Source organism: Zootermopsis nevadensis, unplaced genomic scaffold (assembly GCF_977971745.1).
Source record: "Zootermopsis nevadensis isolate Lab colony 2312 unplaced genomic scaffold, Znev_1.0 Znev_ptg000020l, whole genome shotgun sequence".
NCBI lineage: Eukaryota > Metazoa > Arthropoda > Insecta > Blattodea > Termopsidae > Zootermopsis > Zootermopsis nevadensis.
The window spans coordinates 1,840,303-1,856,487 of record NW_028259152.1 but is presented as its reverse complement, the minus strand read 5'-3'; the positions used below and the strand labels follow the sequence as shown (position 1 = coordinate 1,856,487).

The following is a 16,185-nucleotide window of genomic DNA, read 5'->3' as shown; positions in this document are numbered from 1 at the left end:
ATTCAAATGTATGGCGCGACCATTAGCGGCCACTCTGTATCATGTGGAAATAAGACTCTATATACTAATTGTGGCCCCTTCGCCGTTGTTGCGTGTTCATATATTCTTATGTTACGTCACAGCAGCAGCACTGCAGCTGCTCATCATCGCTCTATCTAGTGAGGAAAGTTCGTACTATGCATAAAGCGTGCGCCTCTAGTGAGAAAAAGTGAAGTGTATTCATCTATCTAGCGGGAAACTGAATAAAAACTATATAATTGTGTACGTCATAAATATTTTATTCTGCAGTGCTTTCAGTCGGTCAAGAAGGTTTTCTTAACATGTTTTGAATGTGTGAAATTTGTTGGTATCTACCTACATGTCTACATGGCACAACATTTATATGGTATTGCAACAAAGACTTTCCTTTAAAGAAGGTAGTACAATTGAATGGTTACACCACAACTGGAATGCAGATATCAGACAAGTAACAACAGTAAGATGTTATTCTGACTCGTCGGTGGAGGCCAAAATTTTAGAGGACAGTGGAACAGAATGTTTCTCTAGCAGCGCTGTAATACAGGGGGTTTAAAGCCCCTACTCCTTTACAATAAATGTAAAACACTGAAGTCAACATAACCTGCTAAGTACGCTACTTCAAGTAGTTACAGAAAACCTCAATCCTGAAGGTGCCTCAGTAGTTGAGATGTAAATTTAATGTCCATTTAATACTTTGACCCTGAATAACCTAATGCTTTTTATTGTTACTTTTGATAAAAATTTAGAGTTGACTGTAAAAGGAAGGCTTGAATAATAATGACTGTCCTTAAATAAAATCTAATGAAGAAGAGAGAGGTTTGGGCCAGAGAGGGAATGGTACATAGCAGCCACAGAAATAAAAATCCAACTATTAATTCATATGCCAGTTGTCTGACTACAGCCAGTTAGCACAATTATACCATCTTACAAACACACAATGTGCTTTAATTACTATTTCTAATAAATCATACAAAATTCAGTATTCTAATTTATGACATAGTGACATGATCTTCGCAGAAGTTTTCATATCCATATTTTGTTAGTCTTTTCCAATTAATTCAGCTTGCTTGGCATCAAATATCATCTCTCCTTGAGATATATATTGGTTACCGATCTCGATAATCTGAAATTTAAGTTAAAGAAAAAAATTATCTCTTATTACAATTTACAGCAGCGATGGGTATAGATGAACCTCTGTTTCAACAGCTTGAAATGTTTGATTTCTTAAATTTCTTCCTGAATGTAACATTTTCTTTAAAATCCTCATAAAAATATATTAAAGCATAATTACCAACCTGTTCCTGAGCACTGAACGCTAAATCCTGTGAGACGGTGGAATTGTTTTTCACAGTCTTCACATTTTTGTTCTGTATTTCCTTTATAGAATCTCTACATTTTATAAAGAGTGCTTTAGCATTTTTTGCTAGATTCTCTCTGTGTTCTTTAGTAACCCTGAAATATACATAACAAATAGGACAGTAATTATCACGATAAACATGCGACTGTTTTTCACGCTAATATGAATTTCAGACTATGAAACTTCAGAATGAAAAGGGGCTATTTCTCATAATAGTTCACTGCATAGTTTAGTGGACATATTGTACTGATATGTTATCAATTTGAAATATCCATAAGCAAAAGCATGTAGAGCGAGGTTCCTAGGTGGTGCGGCCGTAAAGCAAACTTATGCGTTATGGGTCAGCCATGATGGGAGTAGTATCTGACTCTTTCACCTGAGTCTCACTTGCAAAAAGACTCACTGCAAGTGGTTTATCTTGTAGCATTTAAACATGCACCAAAACCTGTAAATATAGACGGGTGCAACATTCATTTTACACCATATTCTGGATTAATATTTCTCTGCCAAACGCTCGCTGACACTCAACTGTATGTGATTCAGTAATTAGTAAAAAAACACATGACTTGCATTTCAATTAGAGACCTGCCAGGTTAAAAACATGTTAGCCTTTAAAAAGACTGCGGCTTGAAAAATACTTTTAAAATCATCTAGCCTCTACGACAAGTTTTGGGTAATGTATCAGTCCTGTAAGGAAAGACTTTGGTTCTGGAGCGTTGCACTAACTCACTTTGGAATTGGTATGAACAGTGCAGTACCATCTTGCTGAGGATTTAAATTCATGCCGCTCTTCTCAATAGACTGAAGGGCAGCTGGAATAACTTGAGGAAATGCAGCCATATTTATGATGATTGTTTTGGGATTTTTACGTACTATCTGCGCCAATTCTTGCAATTGATACTCCTTGCCTTCAAAACTCACTGGAAGTGTCTCGATTGACCCTGTAATATGATACAGAATACAATAATTTTCAATATGTCATCATCATACTGTATTGATGTACAGCAATCCTCTGTAACTGCTATAAAAATCATGCCTTCGTTTCATTAGTTCCATTAATTGATCGATTCATGTAGATATTACAATGGTGAAGATGGCTGTCTTTGGGGTTGAAGCACTATGTAGTCTGGTAGAGTCTGCCAACATCATGAGGGCAATGGATATCCTGCACGCTACAACACACAGCAAAATGTATGTGAGCCGTGATACAAAGTCGATAAAGGTTAATATGCGATCACATACCTGTTGTTGACCTAAGAGACAAATTTTTCACATATTCTTCTTTCAGCCGATCAACTGCTTGCTGCATCTGTTTTCTCATTGTATTAATTTCTATTAACTCTGCAAGTTGTTCATCATTTACTGCAACTTTCTTCTTTCCTAAACAAAGACTTCATTAAGCAATATTAGGAAAGGTTTATAAATAACAAAGTTTCCTATTATGTAATTTCTCTATTCCCTTTCATTCAATTACCTCATTACCAATTACTTGTAATCATTATTTTTCCTTGAGAATAGGAGACCAAGTTTCACAACCATCAACATCTCAACACCTACTTGAATAATTGGTATATACAACCATTCGCACATAAGCTATACCTTTGTCAGACTTCTTATCTTTCCCTCTGTCCTTCCCTTTAACATATCCACGTGCCCAGATATATGTAAAATGCATTGTCATAGTTTGATTGTTCACCAGTGCAAACTTTGAATCCAGGTTGCAACATGAGCTGTGGCGATGACGGATACATGCAACATGGGTGACGAGACTTGAGTGATGAAGTCGCGGCAAAGAAGATATATGGTGAGTAGAAACTAGTCGTTTTGCCCTTGTAATAAATGGCAATACAAGTTTCCACGTCATTGTGAAGGGCTGAAATTAAATAAAACCATACAGGAGTGTGGAATTGCATACAGTACACCTGTGTGAATGAGGAGATAGTGGTGCTGATATTTTATGAACCATGATATTTATGGCTAAATTAATACCCAGCTGAAAAACTGATTCTTGCACAATTCAGAATAATTAGAAGGAAAAGTTAACATACTGAAAAAAGATCAGTTAATAGTCACAGTGCAAGGGTTGCCTTGTCACCCACATCATTTGCATACATAACATACTGAGTATTGACAATATTTGCTTTGAGTGCTGTAACAGAATTGCATTAAACTTTTACACAGTATATTGTACTCATGATTGGGCATACATGGAAACGATTGGCTTCACCTAGATATTTCATCCTTGCTGCTGGTTAGGTTATGTTAGAACGTCATTTTTGCTTCGTAAGAGTCTTATGAGTGCTACTGATAAAGTAAACGCTGATGTACACATCTGTCAGATTAAGCCACTCGTAAAACTCAATAAAATATGTATCTCATTTTAAAATTCGAATGGTAGCGTGCATTCAGTTTATTTCACTTACACAACATTAATAAAACAACGTGACGTACTTGTTGACGTATATGACAATTTCAGCACAACAGAAACACCACAAGAATGCTGCTCTTATAATATAATAATTATATATTGTTCTAAGTACACAAAATTAAATCCTTTAAATTTCGCTTAAATAGTTTTCTTCATTTATTCATATTCCATACATATCGAGATAAAATCACAACAGCTGTTTTAATCGAGTTCAAACATCGAACTGACCGAGAGAGTGCACTACCTTCAAACAGTTTAGATAGTACCTCATAGATGTCACTGTAACTACAGCTAAATTTAAACGTTAGCACACAAATTCTTATTTCGCAACCATTTAGGCAGTATTTATGTAAAAACGAAGAGTTTATTGATATAAGAGGCTCAGTAATGAGAATAATCAAACAAAGGTAGACTAAAGAGAAAGGTCTTCACATCTGACTGTCCGTTTCTTCGCGTTTCTTAGTATTTTAAATATGTTGTTCCTACTGTAAATATTAGCCTATAGCATATTTTGGCAACCTGAGTCGATGAAAGTGAAATACTTTGCATTATTCTGAATTTATGATTGCGTAAGAAAAATATATTTGGAAGTAGCGTCATTTGCCCGTTGCTTCTATAATTAACATCCCAATTATTTGCCGCAAGTAGCCGAACGGTGAAATAGAATAAAACTAGGCAAGTCGCATAGAAAGGAAGCTTCGAGTTAAACTTGTTACCACATACTCTCCTTCAAGATTTATGTGTTTTCTTAAATGTGAGACATCTTCAAACGAACTACCGCTATGGTAGCTGAACCTGAATGTACATTATAAAACCTTTCAAAAGAACAATCCTGACTCACTTCAATGCACCTACCACCACATTTCCAAACAATCATCTTCATGTTATATTTCAATCTTTTTGATTTTCCATACCGTAATTTACAGGAGTTCTTTGTGTTTCTCTGGTGACTGATATTTGTGTGTGTGAAGTCTTTCACTTCTTTTACGTATTCCATTTGCTTGCATAACAAACGATAATGCATAAAATAAAGTAATTGTCTTGGAGAATGGAGTTGAATAAAGTAATCATAGCTAGTTTTTCATTTAAATTACACTGTCCTAATCTGCGCACTATCTCTAATTGCCTTTGAATAATTTGTAAACATTAGCAATAGTCAGAACAAAATAAAGTGTCCTGACACGCAGGCTGTACTCAGATATTTCCCACGAAACATTACTTCAGAGTCTTGAAGATCTAGTGCCTCATTCAAGCATCGTATTAGCTGTGTTCAAGCCATTGCAGGTGCTAAGTATGAAAGATGAGTGTCATGTGGAAACGCAGTCTTTAGAATAGAGAGTGATGAATCAACTTTACAACGTCCCCACAGGCAGGTTACACAGTTGAGTAAACACACTGGTACACACGTTGCCTGCGACGTGTTTGTGATTCTAGGAAAACAACTGTTGGTTGGCGATAAGCGACATATTTGTAGACGAATGACAAATCATAGTTGCTCCCTGATGTAATGATCTAAAGCTGTTAGTATCAATAATCATCAGTCAATATACAGATCTGGTGAAAATACGACATTTCGAAGCTTTTCGAGTGATGTACAACTGCTGTCAGTTTAAACCGTATTATATGGAAAGCATGTAGCCACGGTGGTCTAGCGGATAGAATGCTGGCCTTGTAATCCTGGGGTCTCGGGTTCGATTCCCGGCGGTGCCCGAATTTATAACTTGTGTTGGGCAAGGCCGTGGTCTAGGCAACACGGAGGTTTCCTCCGCGGGCTTCTTCCCCGGTTTCTCCGTGGCATCCCAACAATTACTCCATTCACACACAGAAGAAGGCAATGGCAAACCACTTCTGAATCATCTGCCAAGAACGTATATGAACAGGTCCCAGTCCGAGAAAAGGATGGAAGGATCCTGTTCATATGGACCTGTCGTCAGACAGAACACTAAATAAATAAAATAAATATGGAAAGCATAAGCTGGCGGGAGGAGGTAGAAAGTGTTCTGAGTTAAATTGTGATGGAATGAGGCTCGTGGCGAAAATGACGGAAAGGAATTCTGCTCCATTCTTCTATATGTGCTATATTAGAGTGTCAGCACGAAAAATAAGTGGAAAGATGCTCCACAAATAAATCATGTGGAAACGAAAGCTTGGATTCCTGTTTATGGCCGTGTTAACTACAGCTGACTGCTATATTTCTTCTCTCCTTCTTTGAATGCATTAATTCTCTGTGTACAGTAGTTTTTGGGAAATTGGGAGTATATTTCAAGACTTCGTCAGGCTTGCAACTAATTAACGCTTAGTAAATGTGTTTGAAAACATGTCTGTAAAGATTGGAGTCCGAAACATTGTAATAGCGAATGAATATTTTGTCGTAGTGAGGACTTAAAATGCCCAATGGGTTTACTCGTCTCATCTGTAATATGTAAGTCTGAATTGTTTTATTTCAACACCACTTTTTACTATAAATTCTCAGACCGTACGCCACCAGCGCTGAGCCCCGATATGCTGGAAAGTATGTAAGTGGAGTAGCACACGTCTCTGCCACGCACATTTCACAGACTGAAGCTAGTAAGCCTCTTAGCCATCGGCAGTTAACAAGGAATCGTCTTGTAGCTGCCATGTAATGATTTTAAGTAGACCTTCGTTAAAAATTAATTGGAAATCTTGCGACCGCAAATCAAGATTAATTGCAGTGTCTGCTATATAAACTGAAATTACAGGATAGAAAACAGCCGGGAACCTTTGCAGATAATCCACTGTGTGTACGGATTAAACTTATTCCACTCATATCACTGCATGTGCCATTACAGCTGTGATTTCCTTAAACAGCATTAACAAGTCGATCTCTGTAATGATAAGGCGTTGTGTTTTCTTTGCGGTACGAACCGAATTCTTAAATATTATTTAGACGAATTTCGGCACCAGAGTAGGAACTTCTAAATTGTAGAAACTTCTAAATTTTGTGCTAAACTTCCAAATTAATAGCCTCAGCTTTCTCTAATACAAAATTCAAAATTCCGTCTTTTCTGCCAATTATCGCACTAACGTCTTCACTCTTACTTTATCCTTAACAGAAGGACGAGCGGGCATTGCCTGGGGACCTTCTAACTATAATATGCTCTTCCCCCCCCCCGAAATCGAAGTGTCTCTCACTTCTCTCCCCACCAATTTCCTCTTTCTCTCTCTTCGGCACCAGAGGGCTATTTATTCAACATATCAGTTCGAAAAAATGCAATTTTACCGGAAAACCTTGGGAGAGTGGGTGTATATTTCTCGTTACACATGAGCGATTTAACCGGATTGAGGGCATGGGCGTGGAGCCTGTGTTAAAAAGTGCTGCGAGAAGGGTGTTCTGTACCCTACCAGGTGATTTGACCGTCCTGCCGCACGCTTAAAGGCGCGTAATTACAATACAATGCCTTGTTTACGCATTCGTCATGCCTGAATGTTACCTTATTAGTTTCATTATTAGAGAACTAACAAGGCTCACGAATCGAAAACGTCCGGTGAATAGTAAGGCGTTTTTCAATATTGGGGTCATTACCACGACACTGGATGGGGAGGGGGGGGGGTTACGGCTCCCAAACACTCATCTTTCAGTAATATTAACAAGCAGTGATACAAGTCAGATTCACATTGTCTGTTTTAGCTCCCAGTTTGTTGTGAGTTTATCAAGATGTTATTATGATAAGACTTGAGGTTCTCACAGCGGTGAGTATGAAGATTTCTGTCTTCTGGGTTATTGCGCTGTGTAGTCTGGTCGATGTTAACCAACGTTTCAGAGGTCATACTGCCTCCGTCATCAGGGCGATGATCGCCCTGATGACGGAGGCAGTATGACCTCTGAAACGTTGGTTAACATCGACCAGACTACACAGCGCAATAACCCAGAAGACAGAAATCTTCTTATTATGATAAGTTTATTACTTACTTAATATATCGTGTCCTTGGACAGATATTTACTGTTTAATGCAATGTAATGCTTGCCAGTGTTTAATATATACGAAATCTTAAAAAGACAAGAAAGATGTTTTGCAAAGGAGAGACTTTACATTACAGACATGAATATAATTACATTTTCTAAAGAGTAGACTCCCGAGAATAAGTGTAGGACAGAGACACATAGGCATAGTAGAATGAAGGTTAAGTGGTTAAATATCCTTTGTTGCTCAAGTCACTTGACTAATTCGAATAATCATTCTCCTCCATTCCATTCTCCATGTCATTTATTTCATTAATGTTCCTTGATGGATTTTACTTTTCCATTTTTCTCATTTCTTTAAAACGCGTTACACGTTGTAATGGCACCGATTACAAATCCACCCCCTTTTGTTCCCAGGCATTTTGCGCTGGAACGTCTTTAATGAGGATGCTTGTTCGTGAGGGTGGTGTACTATATGACGCGATGTTATACTGCATTAACTCAATCACAGATTCCATTTATAGATTCGTGTTCAGCTTACAGAATTTAGCTCTAGATAGATGAAGTCTGTAGTATGCTAACACGGGACTAAATATGAAAGAGGGATTATATATACTCTCCTCTGTGATAACACCGATCACACACCGCGTACTTAGCTGACAATTTGTCAAAGTAATCTTACTGTTGAAAAACACACAACGTAACTGGTTTTTTTCGTTAAATGTCATCTCCAAAAATCGTTACACATGTTATGAAAATACAAATTTCAAGTCTATTGTAATTTTACAGTATGTTTTGTGCACCTTAAAACAATCAAATTAGGTACTCACGTTGAGTGGAAATATTTTATTTATGTCGGTTACTAATCAATAGTAATAGCCTATTTTAAATCGAAAAAGTGGACTACAGTAGATGTATAAAAGCCTGTGCTGTGAGTTGGCAATTAGAAATCCTGAAAGGAGGAGAAACTTGCAAAATACAGGAGTAGATGAAATGAATATTAACATGAATTTTAAAGAAATAGGATATGGACATATGGACTGGGTTTTCTTTTTACCGTGGATGATAATAGGGTACACTAGCGGGCTGTTATGAAAATGGCAAATGAACTTTTGGGTTTCATAAAAGGCAGTATTTCCTTTACCAGCTGAAGAGTTTACAAGAAGGGTTGTGCTCTATGGACATAATTTTAGTTAGGTTTTTGTTTAAAATAAAATAAATGGTTTGTAAACAATGGGAAATCGTTTTTCGTGCAAAGTAACAACACCGCTCAGCTGAATGTTTACTATGACATTAGTCGGTAGTTTGTAAGTTTTGAGTTTTGAGTTCTTTCTCACTCGATGTATTCTCGAAATAGGACGGAATTATGATTTTTCTAGATATCTGTCTGACTCCAATCACAAGGCGTTTATGTAGGACAACGTAAGACAACGCAGAGAATCGTAGGCATATATCTGTGCTTCGAGCGGGATTTCAACCCACAATTCCTAGCGTTTGATCAGTCGAAGGCCTCTATGGCTGTCAGAATTTGTGGTTATAAAGTCTCTTTCCTTTCTGAAAGTTGCACAGTCTCCATGAAATGCTGTTGTTGGTTCTTCACAATTTCTCCTTGCCTGCGTGTTGGTACCGTTGGATAAAGGAGTTATGAAAACCGAGGGCTGTTGGCTAAGATTTTCATTTCCAAATTTAATATCGCCTAAATAACCACTGTAGTCCATTACTGATAGGCTATTCGTAATTTGAGTTAGGACAGACAGTCTGAGAGACACGATTCCCAAACGAAGTGCATGAGTAGTAGACCTTATCCAAGGCATCGAAATATTTATTTATTTGGCTGTAAAAACTCCACAGACTTTGTGGCGGATAACTCGGTTCAATTCATGAAGGTTTTAATTATTTCCTGAACTGACTGCTGATATACTGCGCCTGTCTACTACCAGGCAGCATCAATTTGTCATTATCGACATTAAAATTAAAAATCTACACATAAACGAGGGTTATTAAATGACCGGCGGTTAAAAGTAATTGGGTGTATTAATAATTTTAAAAAACCGGATAAGATTGGTTGACTCTTTCAAGAGAAATTAACATATGATACCTTCATACAGAATGTCCCAAAAAGATGTATACACATCAGCAAAATGTCTGTAATTTCATTCTTTGAAAGCGTGTATATATCTTATTGAGACAGGTGTATATGACAGTCTACTTCCCATGGTGTGACATCATGTTCAGTACAGTCTCTTAAACTATAAATAACAGCAACAATTGGTGTCGCCATGCTCAGGCTCGATTTGTGATTGTCGTTTCTAGTGGCATTCCTAGGTTCATCTGCGGAAAAGATGGCATTTCTTTTCGGCGTCGCAATGCCTATCATCAGGGCTCTCGTCGTGGGTTCGTATGTGTAATGTCGCATGTTGTTCCTAGGGTGAAGTACAGTTGAATATTAGAGAAGAATTATCGCTAAAACCAAAATCTTCACCGAGATTTGAACCCAGGAGAGGGAATCGAACTAAGGATACTTTTCCGGAGATCCTTCTGTGAGTTCTTTCGTGTCTCAGGAAACAAGCGTGCTAAGTTTGGTGCAAATTGGCGAATCAGTTCTCGAGCTATAGGGAAACAAACACACAAACCTACAATTTTAACTTTATAAGTGAGACTTTTTAGGCGAGCTTCGGTTTTAAAGGGGTTATGAAGATAGCCGTTATACGAATTAAACACGCCCCTTCATATCTGATCAATTGAAACATCTCACCACCACCGTTAGCACTCATCTCGTGTCCATGATAGTCCAAATTAAAGAACTTTCGGAAACTGTTTCTCGTCTCGTAGTACCACACATTTTGAGGCAGTTCCCCATTCCTATTCATCTCCATGGTGGAACTTATATGTCATCCCGTGCGATGAATACAAATTGTGACATAATGTCTAGCTACTTTTGTTGGCGTATGCTGACCCCACAATGCATTAGGGATGTCGTCGCCACACTATCATGCTTATGTTCGCTTGATAACCGTGGGTGGGCTCAGGCGGAAAGGTACCACCCAAATCCGTCTTCTTGTTCCACCCAAATAAAATTATAGTCTGAATAACAATTTCCATCAGATTGGTGTTACAAATTTATGTCCTCTTTATTAACCCATTCATCTTTTGAAAGACGTTACATGTTATTTTAAAACTTACTTTCTACCTAGACCAGGGATGGGCAAATATTTTTATAATGGGGGTTGTATGTGGCTATTTAGATGTAACCGCGGGTCGAGGGAATTCTAGAGAGAAAATGTGTAAGCCTACATCAAAAGTTGCTAACTAACTGTAAATTACTGACACCGGTTAAACTTGTTTTATAGATATACACGTAGTAAAATAAGAAATGTAACATTAACTAATTCCATGAAGCAGAGTCCTTCTCGACAAGCTGATAGTTACTGAGCTGGCCAAAAAAATTCCCGCTTTTAATGTCTCCCAAAGTTTCATTATTGTATATAAGTCGTGAATTTAACTGAACTGGGTCAGGATCATAAGAGTTGTTAAAAAGATGGCTGTCTTCTGGGTTGCACCGCCGTGTAGTCTGATAGAAGATTGCCAGCGTTTCAGAGGTCCTTGCTGGTGACAAATCATCGTTGGTAAACGTCTAAAAGACTACACTGCTCTACAACCCAGAAGACAGCCATCTTCGGACTCACCGCCGTAAAATCTCTCAAATCATACTTAGTTAATACACTTCTTCATTCACCACTAAAACCAGTACTTGCCCTCAGACTAACAGTCTAGACATACGAGGTAGGTAAAACGTATTCGATTGTACTTGTGCCTTCGGTTTTCATAGTTTTGGTCTTCATCAGGTGTAAGTTACTCAAGGCGTGACATGATGTCAGTATAACCATGTAGGAGTAATTCTAAAGTCAGCTACCTTATCGGAGATGTGGCGTTTATCTTGTGCGTCCGAAAGAACAGAACTGAGAAGAAAGTGCGGAGGACAGGGAAAGACTAGGGCGATGTGTGTGGCACCATTTAAAAATCTGTTCCTTGATTTCCCAAGAGCGGTAAAGGCTGTCTTGGCTGCGGTGGGAGTAGTAGGAGGAAGGTAGGCAACTCGAGTTACTCTGCAGCTTGCATGAAGGTGTTGATTGCTGGGCATTAACGGTCGGAAAGAAGAGTTGATGAGGTGGACAGTCCGGACTCCAGCAAAATGGTACTCGGGCATGTCTTTTTTTTAAAAAAAGAAAACCACTGCGTAATCTCCGATTACGTCACAGGACGTTGCAGGATCAATTTGAGAAGAACTGATAGTTTGAAAGATCCAGATTTTTTATATAAAATGTTTAAATATGCGTATTCATCTTGCGACAATAAAAATCACGATAATGAGTTTACATATGTGTGAGGTACGGTGGCAAATACGTTTTATTTGACATCGGAATATTGCACTAAACTGCTGGTAGGACTATTAAGTTCCTCCCTTTACATTTCTGAATGTATGCTAAAGATGAATTATAACAACGGCAAACGTGCGCAAATACGCAAAAGCATGTCTAGGTACGCTCAGAACGGGAAAGGGAAGGAGACTGCTCGTAACAATTGTTCTCTTAGCTGACAGATTGGTACATGCTACTTCCTTTATAAGTTACAAACGAAATTACCCTAGCAAGTGAATACTGGTTGCCGTGGTTCGTACAAATGCCAGGGCCGCTTGTGATGTCTGTCTGTCTGTCTGTTGTTTGCAGAACTTGATGCCGACTTCAGTGGCGGTGCTAAGACCTTTCGTATGTATGGTTACGTTGAATTAAATAAGATCTGGAATGAAAAATTAATTGTGTGTAAGGGTGGAACGTCAGAAATACAGTCTAATACTGATTTTTTTTTCGAAACCACATGGCACAACATCCCAGAAGGCGGTATCTTCAAGGTGGCTTATTCTCGCAGAAAAATTGTTTCCTACTTTGTTTTGAAACGCTTTAGCAGAAAGTGGTCGTGACTTTATTTCAGTTAATATCTTAGAATTTACTTGGGTGATCTGAGGAAACCCACGAAAGAAACAAAGTCGATGTACTCGGTGACGAAATAAGTGGGAATTATCTTGAATTCGATATTACCTTATCCCACGTGTGTACTATTTGGTAGTCTTTGAAAGTTGTGTGTCGGCCTATAATACGTCATAATTCAACGTAGGGATTTTCATTGTGCTAGGTTACGACACTGATATTCCGAGCAAGACGCATGGGTGAAATGTATAACAGATCGATTTTGTAATACTGTGGTGTGCTGTAAGTGTATACTATTCTAACATTTGTGAAAGAGAGAGGGGAGGGGGGTGAAAGTAAGACTGACAAAAGCTGCAACAGACCGAGGGAGGCAAGCGGAAAACCGACGATATGATGGGAGAGCAGAAGGAAAATTATATTGTAAGCAGACAGACGTAACTGGAACAGTCGTACCATTGCGGTCTCCATTATTATACACCACCACAACCATCACCGCGGAGAACCGTCTCCCATGACAAGTCTTCTCGGCTGTGTGACAGTTATTTCTTGTAAGTTAGATACTCTGTGTACATAGGTAGGCTTCTAGTCTGTCACCTTGGTTGTGTTAAAATTACAACAGAAGCCACAAAATACGCACAACATCTTTCACGTGTTTTATGTGAATTTTAAATGGAATTTACATTTTTTTTCCTACCTACGTAGATTTATTCTTCGTAGATTACCCGACATCGCTGTACATCCTGGAGAACAGGTCTTCAACTTTTCGATGTTATACGAATGTATGTTTTTGTACTCCGTGAAATGTCTAGCTAGGTATTAAGTTTATTATTATTGTTATTATTGTAGTGGCATTTGTAAGTTGGAATAGTGTCACGGAATATTGTGTGGAATGCAATTCTAATACGGGCGTTCGTAATTCTTCTCTTCAACAAAATACATAGAGCGATTGAGGAAGCGGCTAATCATTTTATATAATTAGTAGTACGACATAACTCGAATACGTCATGTGTCTCATATGTAAAAGAAATGCCTATGTCCATGTACAAAGAAGTAGTATAACGTGTTTATTTGACATTGTTTTTGAAGGTTAAATTTACTGTACGTAATTATGGAGAACATAGCCTTTATACACAATTTTCTTCTTTAAGAAAGAACATTGTGTTAAAATAAGTAATGAAATATATGCATACCATAAAAATCCCGGCGTGTTCCCCAGAATTTGACCATTATGAATGTCTGAGAATTCCCCAGCTGAAGATTCACCACGCTGGAACTCCCAAACATATGACATTTATGAATGAGCGGGAAATTCCCTAGCTTGGGAGAACAGAAACGTGTGCAGATCTTCATGTAAAGTGACCGATATTTTTATCAAAATTGGAATGTGTCGACAAATTTTATTATAACTCTTCAATAACAGATTTAATGAAGTTCAACTCAGCTGTTCTCGAGTTATTACATACGGACGGACACAACGATTTTAATAGGCACCACACAGAGATGCGATCTCGCCTAAAAATGCGTATTTTACAGGTTGAGAGGACTATAACACACAATATAGCCGTCTCTAATAGATACTATTCTGAAGTATTTTTCAGTATGGAATAGATAATTATTGGTAATGACAAAGAAATATATCTATTCAGATTTTGAGCTAAAATTTCAGATATATAAATCCCAGAAATCCTCCAAAAGAGTCAAGATTTGTCACACATGTATTCAGAGTCCTTAATATTTCCCTTGTAACTTTATCCTCTGGTATATCGCAACATCGGACTGAAAATATTTACCTCTAGTTGAACTTGTCGATCTAATCAGCGAATTTTTACAGCATACAGTTCTCACTCCATGCCTGATCAGTTTAGGGTAGTAAAGTGGAAATAATTTGCTTATGAAACGAAAATGACGTATAATCGACAAAATTGTATGTTGAGGGAAATAATTGTTATAATTTTACTGCAAATTATTGGGCCTATCACTAGGCTAGTTGCAGGTTTTGTTTGAACAAATAAGCGGATAATTTCTCATTGGAAATCGATCAGGATAAACGGCCCAAAATGCTGCGGTATATTGTAAAATGATACAATTGTGTTTGTTCAGCCTGTTTCATTATTGGTCTGTTGAAATTCGAATTTCCTGCGCAGAATTTAGACTGCAGTATTATGAGTTCGAGTTACCTACACAAGTAAACTTGGTAGAGTAGAAGTATCAACAAATACTGAATAGCACCCCCTCCTTTCGTCTCAGAAATATATTTCCAATATATCACCACATTTCTCTTGTCCTCACGCTTTCTCTTCTATCTCCCCTCGTCTTTTCTTCGTTAAATCGTTATCCCTCTTTTCATTGCCGCCTTTTTTCAAACTATCATTTGCTTGCTTGTGACTCACTATCGTGGGGACATTCGGCTATTCAACTGATGTTTTGTACAGAAAGCATTCATCATTCGAGTGGACATACAGACCAAGGAATGTCATCTAATATATGATATTATGATATATATAAGGGTCTTCTTTTACATTTCAGGCACACAAATGTAGCAGCAGTTGCATTTGTTGAATTTATGATGTAATCGATCATGTGTGCTGTGATGAAAATATTAATAACCTTAATTCCGATGTATGACGCATACTGCAGTAACAACGTTTGCCCATGTGGTCGGTTTACTAATTAATAACAGCGAGGATTATCTGTTACATCCGTTTAACTGAATACATATTGAGGTCATATATTTTAATGTAATGACAAGGGCATGAATTTTTACATAAATAATACGATATTTGCATGGGAAATTATTGCTTGACAACTGTAATTTCTGAACGTTTCATTAGGCTGAAGAAAAAAATCAAATTTATTATACAAACTCCATCTAAAAGTGTTTTTTTAAAAATCTGATTGTCGATCACCCAATCAAGAGGTTATTAACCTTGTATCGTACTAGAATGTTCATTATCGCTTTCATAACAGCTCGGTACTGAACACTATTATCAGGCCAGATTAGTACAGTCTACTATTTCACAGCCAAATATTTGTGGTTTATTTTACTCTCTGAAGTCGAAGAGAGAGAGAGAGAAGAGAGAAAGTGGGGGGAGTAGCGATAGGTACTACTGTTATAAATGGGGGAGGGGTATAAAGTTAGTTGTGGGCTACGAAGGTTCCCAGGCAGTGCACGCTCGTCCTTCTGGTATGAATAAGTTTAGTGAGGACAAGGGATTTAGGAGACAGGATGGGGTAAGAAATAGGGTAGGGGGGAGTTGATTCGGGTCTTTGCGTTAATTTTGAATTTTGATATTGGCCTTGGGGGTGGCGTTAGGAATAATTTACGTTAATTTTGGTGGGGGGGGGGCTACTATAGAGCGGGATTTTGATATTACTCAGAGAGGGCTGCATGGGAGGCATGCAGAGCAACGTGGAATTTGGGTACCAACTCAGCATTTGCTCTAGTACCGAGGAAAACCACGGAAAACCTTGGTCG

The 16,185-nt window shown here is 38.0% G+C and overlaps 1 protein-coding gene across 3 annotated transcripts; it reads right to left on the bottom strand.

The window, feature by feature from the left end:
* Positions 1-875: 875 nt before the first annotated feature.
* mRRF1 (mitochondrial ribosome recycling factor 1) lies at positions 876-4,019 on the bottom strand. 3 transcript variants are annotated; one of them, XM_022058826.2, is made up of 6 exons: positions 3,603-4,019; positions 2,975-3,248; positions 2,618-2,755; positions 2,106-2,316; positions 1,314-1,470; positions 876-1,141 (listed from the first exon to the last, which is right to left on the bottom strand). In XM_022058826.2, the coding sequence occupies exons 2-6, from the start codon at positions 3,237-3,239 to the stop codon at positions 1,058-1,060; spliced, it is 855 nt and encodes a 284-aa protein (XP_021914518.1). In that variant the 5' UTR covers positions 3,240-3,248; positions 3,603-4,019; the 3' UTR covers positions 876-1,057. The 3 variants fall into 3 exon arrangements, with proteins under 3 accessions (XP_021914518.1, XP_021914519.1, XP_021914520.1); XM_022058827.2 differs by having other exon boundaries at positions 3,799-4,019; XM_022058828.2 differs by having other exon boundaries at positions 3,827-4,019.
* Positions 4,020-16,185: the final 12,166 nt, after the last annotated feature.